An 18,267-nucleotide genomic window follows, 5' to 3' on the forward strand; every position below is an offset into this window, starting at 1 on the left:
TTAAATGACATTTTTGTGTGTAAACGTTGTCTAGTTTGGCTCCCTGGAGATGGCCTGATGCCGTTGCCAAGGTAACACGTCTGGCAACACCAGCTAGCCGAACATTCTGGAACTTAGCGGTGAGTAAAAACTTGACTTTACACATTCCTGTTGTGTATGTATTTGTTAATTTGACTAAACTTTGTGTTTATGCGCAAAAAAATACAAGCTTCAATCTGTGAGTAAACTACCGGTAGCTATTTTGCCTCACGGCGTTTCAAATAATCTTTTTAAGCACGGCATGTAAGGCAATACATTGTAAACGTTATACGCCACGTTAAAAAGACTGCCTCAAATGCGCAGTAATGTATCTTAAACAAAATATATATTTATTAATAATGTGCCTTTTAAACAACGTGAATACAGAACCCGCCAACGTATGCCTGAGATCAGCAGATTCGTCATTTCACAAACGTCACAATTTTACCACCCCCCAAATTTCCAAAGCTGTGAGTAGTCATTTTATTTTCCATCACTTGTACAACAAAAAGTTACAAGGAAACATAACAAAGGAACTTTGACGTCACTAATCTAAATAATTTACGGGAATTTGCCTTAAAGCCGACGCTTATTATGACGTGGGCTGGAGTGAACCTGTGGAAAGTGCGGAGGCTAAAGCTAAAATGTGTAAATGGGTGTGTAAATAAATGGTCAAATAAAACATATATAGGAATAAAAGTGTCCACTTTGTTGGCCTGGCTTCTTTGCTGGCTGAAGAGTTCACGTAAAGGTATTTTAAGTTTATTCGTGAAATTATTAAATTCGTGTTACGGATTTTTAAATGATACGTCTAAATTATGAGTGTCGCTACAGCTGCTGAGTCTTATTCAAATAAACATGTCGACCTCAAACAGTGTTCAAATGTATCATTGATGATGTAAATTAACTCGGAGCATCCTTTTTCATGGTTTAGCAATCATTCAAGCAGTATACTACAGTTTAGCTATCGACATTATTATCTATGGTCAATATAGACCTATTGGTGTTGGGTCGAAATTACAGCGAATATATTTTTTGTTTTTTTTAGCTCTTTTCTATGTTTATTGTCAAAAATATTGTTGGTTTTTGTAGTGTTGAAATATATTGTCATATTTTTATGCAGTATTATCTATATAGTGTGTATATATATAGTATTCATTTGAAGATTGATTTATTTAACAAAAGTGAATACATACATTTAAATATTTAAATGACACATTTAAGTAATTATGTCAACATTTATTACTTTTTTTTGACAAATTAATTAATTAAAATATTTACTTAAATGTGCCATTAATCAAATATGTATTTATTGACTAAATGAAATAAATTTAAATAATTAATTGACGTAATTACTTTATTGATTTCATTTAGTCAAATACATCTATTTAAATGACACATTTAAGTAATTATTTAAATAAATCAATTTACGTATTTAAATTACATATTTAAGTAAGTATTTAAATATTTATTTATTGACCAATAAATCAACTGAAATTATTACTTGGTTAATTAAATCAAGAACAAAATCAGTAAATATTGGAATCAATTTAATGAAATCATAAAACAAATCAGTAATAAATACAATTTTATATTCAATAAATTAATGACACATTTACAGATGTATCTATTTATTGACAAAACTTTTTTTTTTTTTTTAAATAACTACTTAAATTGTATCTGGAATTAAATACAAAGAAGAGCTATTAAATGTGTCATTAATTTATGTAAAATTACATTACATTTTTTAATCATTACATTTATTATTGCTTTAATTATTTCAGATTTAGTTATTTCAAGATTAAATTCATTATTCATTCCAATATTACCTGCTTTTTTTGTGATTTAATTATTAATTACACATTTAGATAATTTATTTAAAGATGTATTTATTTAATTTTGTCCCATTCGGCCCTCACAGACCGTATTCACTGTCAAACAAAATGTGTCATTAATTTATGTAAAATTACATTACATTTGTTTATCATTAAATGTATTATTGCTTTAATTATTTCAGATTTAATCCTTTTAAGATTTAATTCATTATTCATTCCAATATTACCTGCTTTTTTTGTGATTTAATTACACATTAAGATAATTTATTTAAAGATGTATTTATTTAATTTTGTCCCATTTGGCCCTCACTGTCAAACAATATACTGTAAATTAATCATGTTTTTATAGATTTTTTTGCTAATAAATTAGTAAATAGTGTAGTTCACTGGTGTCAAACTTAAGGCCCGGGGGCCAGATCTGGCCCGTGACATCATTTTATCACCTGGAAATGATATGTGTCAATAAAGTACTTAATATTTTCTAATGGATTTTTTTCATTTTGACAGAAAAAATATATGTACTGCTTGAAATTGCATACCTTTTTAAACTTTAATAGTATCCAATATTGCAACAAATTTTACAGTTTATTATCATACTTTCCAAAAAAAATTTGTATGAATAAAAATAAATACTTAAATATCTGCTTGACTTAGGATTTTACAGCAAGCTACCCATCAAATTAATATAAACGACAATCAATTTTACGGTGTTCTTTACAGCATATTACTGTAAATTGAAAAAAAAAAAACTAAAAATTTTTTGCGCTAAAATTCTGTTGAATGAGCTGCCATATTTTTACTGTAAAATCTTGGAAAAACGATACATTTGCTTTATGGTGGAAAAACTGTCAGCTAAGTTGCCAGAATAAAAAAAAGAACCTGTACTGTTTTTCCATTAACAGTATAATGTTGTAAAAACCAATGTAAATTTAATAGTCAAATTCTGGCAACTAAGAAAAAAACAAAACATTGGTACTGTTTTTATATTTACTGTAAAATCCATTCATCCATCCATCCATTTTCTACCGCTTTTCCCTTTAGGGGTTGCGGGGGGTCGCTGGAGCCTATCTCAGCTGCATTCGGGCGGTAGGCGGGGTACACCCTGGACAAGTCGCCACTTCATCGCAGGGCTTACTAAAAAATGTTGTAAGAAATAAAAAAAAAACGATTTTACAGTAACATTTTGTAAATGTAAAGTATTTACTGTAAAATCGACTGTCTACTTAAAACAATTGATATAATTAATAGTGAAATCCAGAGGCAAATCCATACATTATTCACTGTTACAAGCGGCCCTCTGATGGCAGCCATAACTGCCATGTGGCCCTCAATGAAAACCAGTTTGACATCCCTGGTCTAGTTACTTTAAACAATAAAGTGACAAAAAGATACTTTTGAAAGGTTGAATTGACAAAAACATGTGCTTAAGTTATATAGAGCACTGCTTTTTTTCTGTATTGTATTGTGTTCCATGTACTATGTGTATATGCTTGTAGTGGTACCATGTCCAAACATCCCGAGAAGCCCAGCGTGCACTACAGCGTGCCAGAATGGTGCGACAACAACAACAGCCTGTCTACCACCGCACAAATTGAGCAGCATCTCTCCAACGTAATCCGCCAAGAAAGCAGGTCGCTGCGCAACGACACCAACTGCAAGGTGATTCCTCGTTGATGCCGCCGTAAAATATTCAGCGTCCACAATGTCTTTGTCCTGACCTACACAGACCACCTGGGACGAGAGTAACACTTCCAGCAGATTGAGCGATCGGATCTGGGAGGTGACGAGGTGGAAGGAGCTGATTGTATCATGTGCGCACAAAGTGGATGAAGAGATGGAGGCGCTGACATTGGTAAGCACCATCATTTTAAGGCACAGGTGCCAAACTCAAGGCCCGAGGGCCAAATCTGGCTCGCCGCATTATTTTATGTGGCCCACGAAAGCCTGGAAATAATATGCGTTAATAAAATGCTTAATCTTTTCTTACTAAATATATTTATTTCACTTTTGACATTAAAAATCCTGTACTGCATGTAATTCATACTTGCCAACCTTGAGACCTCCGATTTTGGGGGGTGGGGGGTGGGGCGGGGGCGTGGTTGTGGGCGTGGTTTATATATATATATATATAAGAAATACTTGACTTTCAGTGAATTCTAGCTATATATATATATATATATATATATATATATATATATATATATATATATATATATATATATATATATATATATATATATAAATAAATAAAATAAATACTTGAATTTCAGTGTTCATTTATTTACACACATAACACTCCTCTACTCATTGTTGAGTTAAGGGTTGAATTGTCCATCCTTGTTCTATTCTCTGTCACTATTTCAGAACACACACAATATACAAATATACATTATAAAATCAATAAGAAAACGGGAGCTCTAATTTGGGAGTCTGAATTAGGATCAGAAGTTCCTATATAAACATTGCGCACTCACGTCGCCATTTTGTATTGATTACTGCAGCTGTGCACTGGATTCATTCACAAATACAAACTACAACTCACAAACACTTTAGAGTTAGGCTCCACCATCAGAATGTGTACTTAAACTTATAAAGATCACATGGATATTATTCAGTGAGTTGATTCACCAAAACTAACCTGTTATACAGGAGGAAAAAGCACACAGGACGTTTCAATTGTTCACAGACTGGTCGCGCTCATCAGAATGACAAGACACTTCCGGTCTGCAGGTGATAGCATTCAATTGGGAAGAAACGCCCTACTGCCCCCTACTGACCAATGTGAATACTGATAAATGTGTAATGACAGCTCCAAAAACGAATTCAAACCACAAAATAAACTAAATAAGTCAACACAAAAATGTGACACATTATGGGTGGGTCACATGTGCATGTACAACAGGCTGTCAACAGTCACTCAGGTCCGCATGGAGCTGGAGGGGGCGTGGCCTCCAGCTCCGCCTGAATTTCGGGAGATTTTCGGGAGAAAATTTGTCCCGGGAGGTTTTCGGGAGAGGCGCTGAATTTCGGGAGTCTCCCGGAAAATCCGGGAGGGTTGGCAAGTATGATGTAATTACATATATTTTAAAATTCAATATCAAAATCAAAATATTGTATTATCATGTATTCCAAAAATATTTGTTGTTAAAATAAAGATAAACACTGTACTTAAATATCTGCTTGACTTATGATTTCCAAAACAAATTATCAATCAAATTGTAGACCGTAAAATTGACAATATATTTTATGATAAAATTCCGCCGACTGAGATTTTTACCGTAAAATCAACTTTGGTACTGTTTTTTTTCCATATACATTTTTTTCCATCCAGTAAGACACTAAAACATAACAAAAAAAACATTGAAACAAGATTTTACGATTAAAAAAAATGGCAGCTGTGTTGCATGAAACAGTAGTATTGTTTTTCCATTCCATTCCATTTATTACATTTTTTTATATGCTGTAAAAAACTCACTGCTTTTACTGTAAAATTGTGGTGACAGCTGGTATTTCGGATGACATGTATTTTGAGTAAGAAGGACCACCGAGACAGAATAGCAATAATACCGAGTTTTACTAACGCTTTCGGAGACCGCTTCTTGATGCTGCTATTACCGCATTGTAAGGGCTGGTCTCCTAAAGCTTTAGTTAAACTTGGTAATATTGCTATTCTGTCTTGGTGGTCCTTCTTACTCAACATATATGTCATCCGAAATAATTTGGGATTGACCAGTGTGTTTTATTTCCTGAGAGGAAGAATGGTCGGACGCAACTATATATATACATATATGTATATATACATGTACATATATATATATATATATATATATATATATATATATATATATATATATATATATATATATATATATATATAGTTGGGAACCCACGCAGTCACGGGGAGAACATGCAAACTCCACACAGAAAGATCCCGAGCCCGGGATTAAACCCAAGATTACTCAGGACCTTCGTATTGTGAGGCAGATACACTAACCCCTCTTCCACCGTGCTGCCCCATATATATATATATATATATATATATATATATATATATATTGAGTTTGACACCCCTGTTTTAAGGCCTCAGTAGTTTACGAGACCAGCGCTGTTACTCCTGAGCAATGAAGGCTGTCCTGTGTGTGCTGTGACAGTCTAAAACCCGGACAGAGGAGACCCTGGCTGCCACCGCAGTTCCCTTGGAGGTGAGCCTGGAGAGCCTGACCCTGAGGGAGGGCCGGCCTGGGCGAGAGCTGGTCAACGACCCCGTGGAGGAGCAGTTAAAACAAGAGGTGCACGTGATTGAAAGCGTGCAGAAAGCTCTGCAGCAGCACATTGACGAAGCCTTCGCGCAGCTCTGGTCAGATCATCCTGCCATTATTATGTCATTAAAGTTCCATCTATGATCTATTAACTGACTTCAGGTATTATGTTGACAGTATTTTGCAGAAAATTCGACAACAGCTGACAGCGGACCTCCAAAACAAGATGGATACGCTGGATATTGATGTATCCTGTCTGGCGCTCAAAATAACGTCCACGCAGATCTCCCTCAAGCCCAATCCTACTCGAATACCTGCAGGGTAATCATTGATTGCGAGTGCCAAATGATTATATTTGCATCCACCCCTCCCAGGATTGGGAGGGGTAGAGGCAGTTTTTTATATTGAGATGCAGTAGAATGTGTTAACATGTGTATGTCTCGTCTCCCCTTCAGCACCTGCACACCACAGGAGTGGGTCAAGTTCAGCCAGCTTAATTTGGCGCGGGCCCATGAGGCCATGCGGATGTCCCAGAAAATGAGGGACGACATGAGTCTCTCCCGCGTCAATGTATGTGTTCTAAACAGTCTCATGCAAACTTCTTGTTTGGATGTAATTCCTTTCTCTTGTCCTATGATGTCCAGCTGCACAATGAGCTGAAGAAGCAACAAAGCGCCACCGAGTTTGCACTTCGTAAGCGCAGTCACCAAGAACAACAAGCTTCCAGTCAGCTTCAGTGGCAGCTGAAAAACGTGAGTTTCAAAATGGGCCATTGCTTGTTGTAATTCTCTCAACATGAACTTGAACTCTAAATCGGGTAATATACATACTGAAGAATGTGTATAGGCCTCTTTTAGGCAATTTGATTTTATTTTTGTACGAGTTTCCGAAGCCCAAGATGAATCAGGTGACAGGACTGAAAGTAACATGAGTGAGTTTTCAGGGTAGAATTAGCAAATATATGAAATATAGTTACACAAAATGTATCCTTATAGCATGTTGACACTAAGCACATTGCATTGATTTAACTGCAAAACTTTTTTTAAATATAAATAAACAACAATTAAACACATATTTGGGTAACAGGACTGAGATTTCTCCATCAATCCTAGTTAAAATATCAAATAGAAAATTAAATGAGTGAACTCTTATATATACATATGTGTATATATACATATGTGCTACATGTGTATATACATGTGTATATACGTATATACATATGTGTATATACGTATATACATATGTGTATATACGTATATACACATGTGTGTGTATATACGTACATACACATGTGTGTATATACGTATATACACGTGTGTGTATATACGTATATACACATGTATATACGTATATATATATATACGTATATACATATGTGTATATGTGTATATACATATATGTGTATATACATATGTGTATATACGTATATACATGTGTGTGTATATACCGGTATTTATATACATGTGTGTATATACATGTATACAGTATACGCATACACATGTGTATATACATGTATACTGTATACGTATACACATGTGTATATACGTATATACATACCTGTATGTGTATATACCGGTACGTATATACATGTGTGTATATACATATATACATGTATACTGTATACGTATACACATGTGTATATACATATGTGTATATACGTATATACACATATGTATATACACATGTGTATATACACGTGTATATACATACGTGTATATACACATGTGTATATACATACGTGTATATACATATATACATATGTGTATACATATATACATATGTATATACATATGTGTACATACGTATATACATGTGTATATACATATATACATATGTGTATATACATATATACATATGTGTATATACATATATATATGTGTGTATACGTATATACACATGTGTATATACATATGTATATCTACGTATATACATGTGTGTGTATATATATATATATATATATATATGTGTATATGTGTGTATATATATGTGTATGTATATATATATATATATATATATATATATGAATATATATATATGTATATATATGTGTGTATATATATATATATATGTGTATATACATATATATATATATATATATATATATATATATATATATATATATATATATATATATATATATATATGTGTGTATATACATATGTGTATATACATATATGTATATACGCATATGTATAAAGTCCTTAAAAACATCCAAACACCTCCATTCATATACGTGATGTAAGTATATATGTAATGTAGTAACGGACACATTTATAATAATTAATTATTATTTACGTATTTTGATAATTTTAAGCATATGCGGTGCATTCATTTAAAAAACGCATCATATTTGCTTTTTTTTTTTCTTCATCACTGATTATTACTCACTGCCGACTTCATGAGAGCCAACAAACATAAAACATCACTCACCGTGCAAAATCTGCTGTCATTAAGATGCCGACTACTGGGATGTTCATATATTCCCATTTAGGTGAAGAAATGTCTCGTAATCCTCACAAAGAAACATGGTTGGAGGGTAGGTGGAGGGGGTCAATAACAAGTGTATTTTCGTGTCGTCCTCGCCAGTTTCAGGTGCTAAATGGCTGTCAAAGTGTACCAATTTGTTGGAATACCTACTCAGTCGTCTCATGTCCAGGTGAGATGCATGATTTATGATCTGGAATAAATTTAGGAGCAGACCACTTGATGATGTAGACATAGGAACTGATCACGTCGAAATCGCAAAATATAAATGCATTGTTGGCGGTTTTTGAATGGTTATTTGTTGAATTTTTATGGGCGAAATAGAGGCGCTCCCATTGGCTCCACTGTGAGCGGGCTATTATTTACTTTTATTTACAAGTTAGAATGCATTTAAAGAAAGTTAATCCGTCGTCATGTCTTTCATAATGATTGTAAACAATAGGCAAAAAAAAAATTAAAACCTCTAAAGGCTTAGTGGCCACATGCGTGGACAACACCTTTTAGCTCTTATTTCCTTAATTGTGTACACTACTGAATTGGGGTCTTATGGCCGCTTATGTGGACACTTATACTGCCATCTGGTGGTGTCAGAAGAGTATAACATACAATGGAATTTGGGGAAAAAAGTGTAAAAATAAGAATTAGCATGTCACTAAACATGAAGTACACATTTGTTACTTATTGACTAAGTACATCATATCAAAAGATGATTCTTAGTTTTTATTCTAATTAGGGTTCAATAAGCCCAAACAGCAAAGAGAAATAAAAAAGGATGTAAACAAACAGCTTGGACTTTTTTAATTTCCTGGGGATGGTACCATGCAAAAAAAGGATGCAGGACATAATCTTTCTTGGATTCAATATGCAGTTATTACATGTTATTTATAAAGTGTGTGTGTGTCCTGTACAGACTGAAAATGAGATAGCCGAGATGGAAAACGACATCTTCAGACTAGATGCCGATTTGCAGGCCAAAATGGCCCCGTTGAAGTTGGCACACACCAGACTGGAGAACAGAACCTTCAGACCGGGCATGGACCTGTGCAGAGATGAGGTGGATGTGCAGCACAAATTGACTATGCATGCAAGAAGTAAACGTTCATTTGTCAAACTTTGTCTTTTTTTGCTCTTGATGGCTTGCAGGCACAGCGTTCCCTTGTTGATGAAGTCAATCAGCTGCAGGCTACCATTGCCACTTTGAAGAAGAAGCTCGCTGAAGCCCAGTGAGTAAAATACAGTTTGTCTGCTCGACTTTTCGTAGGATTTTGTTTCTGATGTCATTAGGAGTGTAACGGTAAGTGTATTTGTATTGAACTGTTTCGGTACGGGGGTTCCGGTTCGGTTCGGAGGTGTACCGAATGAGTTTCTACACGGACATATTAAGTATTGTACCGCACGTTGTGTAAACAATGCACACTGAGGCACAACACACGGCATGCTAGCAGCTAACGGGCTAGGATAGACTGACCATACGTCCTCTTTTCACCGGACATGTCCTCTTTTGCGGAGCTGTCAGGGCGGAGTTTCTTAAATGCCTCAAATGTCCGGCATTTTGAGTTAGGGTTGCGTGTATTTTCAATGTACGTTCAGGGTTAAGAAGGGGTTAAAAACAAAACAAACAGCAGCATTGGTGAGGGAGGGGCAGAGACAGAGAGAGAGAGAGAGTTATGATAAACGCGCATGCGTCGCCAGGCTCTGCTTTTTATCCATAGATTTATCACATTTAATTTTTTATTATCTATAGCAGGGGTGTCAAAAGTGTGCCCCGGAGGCCATTTGCGGCCCACAGCTAATGTTTTAAAGGCCCATGGCACATTCTAAAAATACTATTAAAATAAACAAAAACATAACAAAAGTGAAATAAAAAAGCTTAAAGGTTAAATGTAATTTAGAAAAAATTGCAATGTTGACTAATAAAACAAAGCTGTTTTTTTTTCTTTCAAACTGTCATTGCTCAAAACATAATATTGAATCAAAATCAATGTTATTATGAATTATTGACCTATCCAAGGTTCCCATTACTTCACATCAAATATTACACTAAGAAAAATATTTTTGGTGGAAGATTTTGTATCTGTATCGATCCGTTGTGGTGAAGAAGGAGCTGAGCCGGAAGGCAAAGCTCTCGATTTACCGGTCGATCTACGTTCCCATCCTCACCTATGGTCATGAGCTTTGGGTTATGACCGAAAGGACAAGATCATGGGTACAAGCGGCCCAAATGAGTTTCCTCCGCCGGGTGGCAGGTCTCTCCCTTAGAGAGGGTGAAAAGCTCTGTCATCCGGGGGGAGCTCAAAGTAAAGCCGCTGCTCCTCCACATGGAGAGGAGCCAGATGAGGTGGTTCGGGCATCTGGTCAGGATGCCACCCGAACGCCTCCCTAGGGAGGTGTTTAGGGCACGTCCGACCGGTAGGAGGCCACGGGGAAGACCCAGGACACGTTGGGAAGACTATGTCTCCCGGCTGGCCTGGGAACGCCTCGGGGTCCCACAGGAAGAGCTGGACGAAGTGGCTGGGGAGAGGGAAGTCTGGGCTTCCCTGCTTAGGCTGCTGCCCCCGCGACCCGACCTTGGATAAGCGGAAGAAGATGGATGGATGGATGGATGGATGGAATATTTTGCAAATTTGGTAAATAACCCAAAAATTTATATTTTTTTGTTTTCTTACTGTACTGAAAATGAACCAAACCGTGACCTCTAAACCGAGGTACGTACCGAACCGAAATGTTTGTGTACCGTTACACCCCTAGATGTCATACATTGTGCAGAATGTGTTTAAACAAAACAAAAAAATATATATTATATATATTTTTTTCAATAATTTGGTATTTATTATAAATGTAGTGTTGATATTATCTTACATATGTTGTTGCTTGGATCAATCTAGGTATATTTGTGTGACCACTTGTTGCTAGGCAGATTTTATGAGGCTCAAAACATAACACTAAAAACAATACTGTGGCATATGCCTTTTATTGATCTGATTTTAAGCCCTTTGAGACACTTATGATTAAGGGCTATATAAATTAACTTTGATTGATTGACTGATATCCGTTATCGGCCCGATATCAGCAAAAAAACAAGTATGGGATTATATTGTATTGTATAATGCAAAGCTGGACAGCCAGTTCAATTCTAAATGTCCTCCAAAAGTACACAAGGGTGGTATTTTATTGTATATTTAATTAAGCTATTTACAAAAGGTAAACATGGTTGGCCACAGAGACCAATATAGGAGCTAGCAGCTACACAACAGCTGAGGACACAGTAGCACACAAGCTAGACATGTGTAAGAAGTGTCCTTAATTGAACAGTATTGCAATCAAAAACATAACATCTGTCAATATAGACAAGTATCAAATTATGATAGTTGCATATTACGTACAGATACAAATTTTCGAGACAGAAGCGTATTAGAAAGTACCCAGTGAAGTGAATTACATTTATATAGCGCTTTTCTCTAGTGACTCAAAGTGCTGTAGCAGAGGATGGTTTCCTCCCGTCCGCCGTCTGCTTTTCAGCAGCATGTCGCCTTTGGCGTGCTTTTCAGCAGCTGCCTTTTCTCCGTCTCGCTCTCGCGGTGTACTGTTCTCCGCGTCTTGCCTCTGGCTCTCCACCTCTCCTCTCGTCTCTCTCGGCTGTCACGCTTTTATACAATGACAGATTATTTGATTGTGCCCAGCTGCCCGACCCACGCACCTGTAGTCCATTTGGACGCGGGTCTGCAGGCCACGCCTCCTCGCCGCCATCTTGGAGTGGGCCCCGGTGTCGGACCGCCGGGCCCGCCTCTCCACATTTACATTATTTACAATCCGGGGTGTGGGATGTGGAGGGAGGGGGGGGTTAGGTTTGGTTGATATCACCACTTGAGTCATCAACAATTGCATCATCAGAGAAATGGACATTGAATCAGTGTAGGACTGACTTGGTAGGATAGTAGTGGACATAGAGAGAGAGAGCATAAGAATAAGTATATACATTTGATTATTTACAGTCCGGGGAGGTGGGAGGTGGAAGGGGGAGGGTGTTAGTTTAGGGTTGAAGTTGCCTGGAGGTGTTCTTTTACTGCGGTTTTGAATACAATAGTATGTTTTGTATAAATAGTGCACTAAATAATAGAGACTTGACAGTTGAATGCCAATATTCTGCATGTTTCCATCACTCAGGCACTCGTTACAGAGGCTGAAGCTCCATCACCACCAGCTGTTACAGGATCTCGCCAGGAAACGCGACGCCCTGGCTCTGGAGCAGCGTTGCATGAACATTCGCAGCCGCCTCATCCCAATACTTTACGGCGATGACACCCCGGTACCGCTGGTCCAGCTCACCAGCTCTAGTGGGAGGAGCACCCAGCATCTCAAGGCTCAGTAGGGTTTTGTCGTTTGAATCAAATCCCACTAATCTACAAAGAGGATTGTGTCCTTTCCATCCCGGATTGTATGAGGTGTGTCGTGCTGAATCGTCGGGTAGGAGGGTTCATCCAAATGATGTTTTTGTAAAAAGCCTATCAAGATATTTCTGGGATCTATTCAGACTCACGTTTGTGTAAGGGTCATTTTACTCTCCGTTATCTTTTTAATGGCTTTGTTTGGCTCCGTCGTGATGTTTGACCATCTGACGCCGTTTAGAGCATGAAGATAATAATAATGTGAACTTCGACCTAAGTGTGTGCTTTAGATGTTTTTTTAAAAGGGAAAAGGTCCAAACAGGGTAATTTGCAATATTACAAATATTAGAAACAGCTCAGTGTGATGGTATGCATAAAAAAATACTCCAAACTGCAAGCAAGCACTAATAAATACAGAGTGAAATGTACCAGTTTACATGGCTAACAGCCAGTGTTGGGACTAACGCCGTTAGTTTCGGCGGTAACTAGTAGTCTAACGCGTTATTTTTTATATTCAGTAACTCAGTTACCGTTACCACATGATGCGTTACTGCGTTATTTTACGTTATTTTGTATGTAGTATCGGCTAAAAACAGAAGATCTGAGTGTGTTTTATTGGAGAGTTGCAGTGTTGTCCTTCTGATTCTTCCTGTCTCACAACCGGGACAAGAGAAGAGGCGCTGTGTGTGTGTGTGTGTGTGTGTGTGTGTGTGTGTGTGTGTGTGTGTGTGTGTGTGTGTGTGTGTGTGTGTGTGTGTGTGTGAGGAGGGGAGAGGGGGGGGGGGGGGGGTGTCTGTGTTTACTAACAAGACATCATGGTGGAGCTGAAGCCGAGTTTCTTAACATGGAGATATTCTAGACCAGGGTTTGGCAACCCAAAATGTTGAAAGAGCCATATTGGACCAAAAATACAAAAACAAATCTGTCTGGAGCCGCAAAAAAATTAAAAGCCATATTACATACAGATAGTGTGTCATGAGATATAAATTGTATTAAGAAAACTTAAAGGAAACTAAATGAGCTCAAATATACCTACAACATACTTGCCAACCTTGAGACCTCCGATTTCGGGAGGTGGGGGGGTGGGGGCGTGGTCGGGGGTGGGGCAGGGCGTGTTTGGGGGCGTGGTTAAGAGGGGAGGAGTATATTGACAACTAGAATTCACCAAGTCAAGAATTTAATATATATATATATATATATATATATATATATATATATCTCCTGAAAATAGGCAAACAAAACTGTGTTTAGATAATTGATACTTCAAACTTGCATAAATAAATATTAAGGAATATAACTTCACTTCTGAGAGCTTCAAAATGTAATGAATAAAATGCTAAAGTTGTTGATAAACAAGCAATTATTTTAATAATTAAATATGGTCATTTTAAATGAATTATTATGATAATTTAAAATTAATTATTTCAAATATAATTCTATGGCTGGATGTAATAAGAGGTCAGAAAAAATACAAATAAAAATACAATTAATTTTGATGTTTTTAGCAAAATATAATAGAAATTTATTTAGTTTTTTTTATTTTTTATTAATAAATATATTTATTTTTAGGTAAGATAAACATAATACAATTTATCTCTAGTCTGGATGATTTAGTTCTTGTCACCCTGTTGTCCTCCCGTCATGAAAAAAGGCTGTCCTCACTCAGGTCCGCATGGAGCTAGAGGGGGCGTGGCCTCCAGCTCCGGCTAAAAACCGGGAGATTTTCGGGAGAATATTTGTCCCGGGAGGTTTTCGGGAGAGGCGCTGAATTTCGGGAGTCTCCCGGAAAATTCGGGAGGGCTGGCAAGTATGACCTACAAACGAGGCATTATGATGCAATATGTACCGTACATATAGCTAGCCTAAATAGCATGTTAGCATCGATTAGCTTGCAGTCATGCAGTGACCAAATATGCCCGATAAGCACTCCCCACAAGTCAATAACATCAACAAAACTCACCTTTGTGCATTCATGCACAACATTAAACGTTTGGTGGACAAAATGAGACAGAAAAAGAAGTGGCATAAAACACGTCCTTGAAAGTCGGAGAAAGTTATACATGTAAACAAACTATGGTGAGTTCAAGGACCGCCAAAATTAGTAGGACAAAACGGCGCTCGCCAAATACTGGAATCAGTGAAGCATGTTTAACATAAACAGTGTGATTTATAACAATTAGGGAGGTTTGTGTCATGTTTGCCCTTCTTTGCGTGTATTTTCAATGTACGTTCAGGGTTAAGAAGGGGTTAAAAACAAAACAAACTGTGCGCACGCAGCAGCATTCGTGAGGGAGAGGCAGAGACAGAGAGAGCGAGGGAGTGGATTGATTGATTGAGACTTTTATTAGTAGATTGCACAGTACAGTACATATTCCGTACAATTGACCACTAAATGGTAACACCCCAATAAGTTTTTACACTTGTTTAAGTCCACGTTAATCCATTTCTTTCAAACTGTCATTGCTCAAAACATAATATTAATCAAAATCAATATTATTATGAATTATTGACCTATCCAAGGTTCCCATTACTTCACATCAAATATTTCAATTTGAAAAATATTTTTGGTGGAAGATTTTGCATATTTTGTGTGTTTGCCATTAAAAACTGTCAAGACTTGGTCCTGGGGTTTAGTTTTTCTAGAAGGCAACGGAAAGTTGGCTCGGGCGAGACGGGAATGTGAGAACATATTTATTTAAACTTATCAAAAAAAAGTACAAACGAAAAGCGCGCACACAGTGGCGGAGAAACAACTTGGCTATGAAAACAAATACTTGCACAAAGGCAGAAACTATGAACAACAAAAAAAACACTAACTGTGGCATTAATAAACAAAACTTACTTGGCATGGACAAAAGGAGCATCGTGAACGATGGACATGAAAAAAGTGTCAGAAATGTGCAGAGCATAAATGTGGGATGTCACCAGAAAGACAAACTGAAAACAATGAACTTAAATACTACAGACATGATTAACGAAAACAGGTGCGTGACTCAAAACATGAAACAGGTGCGTGACGTGACAGGTGAAAACTAATGGGTTGCTATGGTGACAAACAAGAGTGCACAATGAGTCCAAACGTGGAACAGGTGAAACTAATGGGTAATCATGGAAACAAGACAAGGGAGTGAAAAGCCAGAAACTAAAGAGTCCAATAACTAAACAAAACATGACTAAAACAAAACATGATCACACAGACATGACAAAAACATAGTTTTGTTTGACAAAAAAGGGCGGAAAACAAACAAACAAAGAAACGACATTAAAAATAGTAAAACATTTTGAAATGAGTAGTAGATCTGCGTTAAATATAAAATATATGTATGCCCTGGCACACCATTATCATCATTTCATGACCCAAGCAAAACACTTTTTACACTTTTATACTGAAATAAATACACCTACAACTTATTAAATACAAACATAGAAAAAACTAAAAACACAGCACGGGACTTTGAAATTGTTGGAGGTCCACAAGTAAATGTTCTGTCAGCTGTATATGCAAAAAAAACATTTTTTTTACAGTCATCAAATAAGTACCTTTGGATTTGAATTTAAAAAAACAAAAACAGACCTAAAATATTTTCTTTGCTGAACTCCACCATGAAATATTACAAGTTCAGTCAACATGTTAGTAAAATAAACAAACCTATTTTTTATACTGACAGTAAAAATGGGATATAAAGGGAAAAAAAACAGAAAAAGACTCAAAACATTTTCTTGTGGAACTCCAACATGAAATGATACAATTTTAGTCAGCTGTATTAATGAAAAACATATATTTTCTTAAAGGGACCTGACAATACCAATGGGATGAGAATTAAAAAAAACAAACAGAAGGGGGCTCAGAACATTTACTTGTGGAACTCAAACATGAAATATTACACTTTATTAGTAAAAAAAAAAAAACCTAACAATTTTTGTTTGGTGGCCTTACTCACAATAACAATAAGATGTGAAATGAAAAACAACAAAAATAAAGAGACCCAAAACAAATCCTTGTGAAACTCAAAGGTGAAGTTATATCATTTTAGTCAAAAATAAAGATGTATTCTCTTCAATAACAATGGGATAAGAACAACAACAAAAAACAGAAAGGGGCCCAAAACATTTTATTGTGGAATCCCAAAATTTGATTTTACAATTTCAGTCATCTGTATTCATAATAATAATAATGATAATAAGATGCATTTTCTTCAATAGTATAGCAACATTAAAAAAAAAAGAAAAAAAAGGTGGCCCAAAAAAATGTGTGGATAATGAAATATTATTACAATTTCAGTCAGCATTATTAGTCATAAAAAACAACAAAAACATTATGTCAATAAAATACAATTTAAAAAAAAACAGAAAGGGAGACTACTGTATTTTTACCATTTCATTGAACCCTATTGAAGAATCAGTACAGTACTTAAATAATGTTATTTGTTATATTTATAGAATAATATATTAATAATAATCAAGTAATTAAAATATATTTAGAATGAATAACAGAATATACAGAAAATATTTGTTTATTGCACTACAAAAAGTCAGTGTTCAAAAACAAGAAAAAAAATACAAAAATGAGGGGTATTTTATTTGAACTCAGCAAAATTATCTGCCAATAGAACAAGAAAATTTGGCTTGTCAAGACTTTCCAAAACAAGTCAAATTAGCTAACCTCAATGAACCCAAAAATACCTTCAAATAAGTATATTCTCACTAATAACAAGTGTACTACTATATGAGTACGTATTTTCTATTGTTTCATTGGAAATAAAACAGCAAAGTCCATTTGGCTGTCATCTGTTTTAATTATGAGACACAATTGTGTCAAAGTCATGATTTTTTTTTTTTTTCATGCTTGAAATAAGAAATGATTACTTTAAAAAGTAGTTTTCTACTTGTGAGTGTTGATGACATAACACTTGATATTCTAGTTTCAAGCATGTTTTACTCAATATAGGTCATCAAATCTCAGCAACAAGCTGTAATATCTTACTGAGATCATTTAGGACCAAAACCCTTAAAACAAGTAAAACACTCTAACATCAAATCTGCTTAGTGAGAAGAATGATCTTATCAGACAGAAAATAAGCAAATATCACCCTTATTTGACATATTTCATCTTACTTAGATTTCACTTTTTGCAGTGTGCATGGTTATTTATGTTTTAAAGGACTGGACTATAGGAAATGTTACTTTTGTAATATACATTTGCAGAAAGTTTTTGCATGTATTCTAAAAGTATTTATTGTATGTACAAGTACAAACCCCGTTTCCATTATGAGTTGGGAAATTGTG

The 18,267-nt window shown here is 35.8% G+C and overlaps 1 protein-coding gene across 1 annotated transcript; it reads left to right on the forward strand.

The window, feature by feature from the left end:
• The first annotated feature begins 548 nt into the window (after positions 1-548).
• On the forward strand, positions 549-13,114 carry tekt2 (tektin 2 (testicular)). The gene is made up of 10 exons (XM_061983490.1): positions 549-769; positions 3,350-3,512; positions 3,580-3,705; positions 6,005-6,210; positions 6,290-6,433; positions 6,568-6,682; positions 6,757-6,864; positions 9,507-9,650; positions 9,740-9,819; positions 12,761-13,114. Exons 2-10 carry the CDS (start codon positions 3,357-3,359, stop codon positions 12,963-12,965), a joined length of 1,284 nt encoding a protein of 427 aa, XP_061839474.1. The 5' UTR covers positions 549-769; positions 3,350-3,356; the 3' UTR covers positions 12,966-13,114.
• The last annotated feature ends 5,153 nt before the right edge of the window (positions 13,115-18,267 follow it).

The sequence above is a fragment of the Nerophis lumbriciformis genome, linkage group LG21, assembly GCF_033978685.3.
Source record: "Nerophis lumbriciformis linkage group LG21, RoL_Nlum_v2.1, whole genome shotgun sequence".
NCBI lineage: Eukaryota > Metazoa > Chordata > Actinopteri > Syngnathiformes > Syngnathidae > Nerophis > Nerophis lumbriciformis.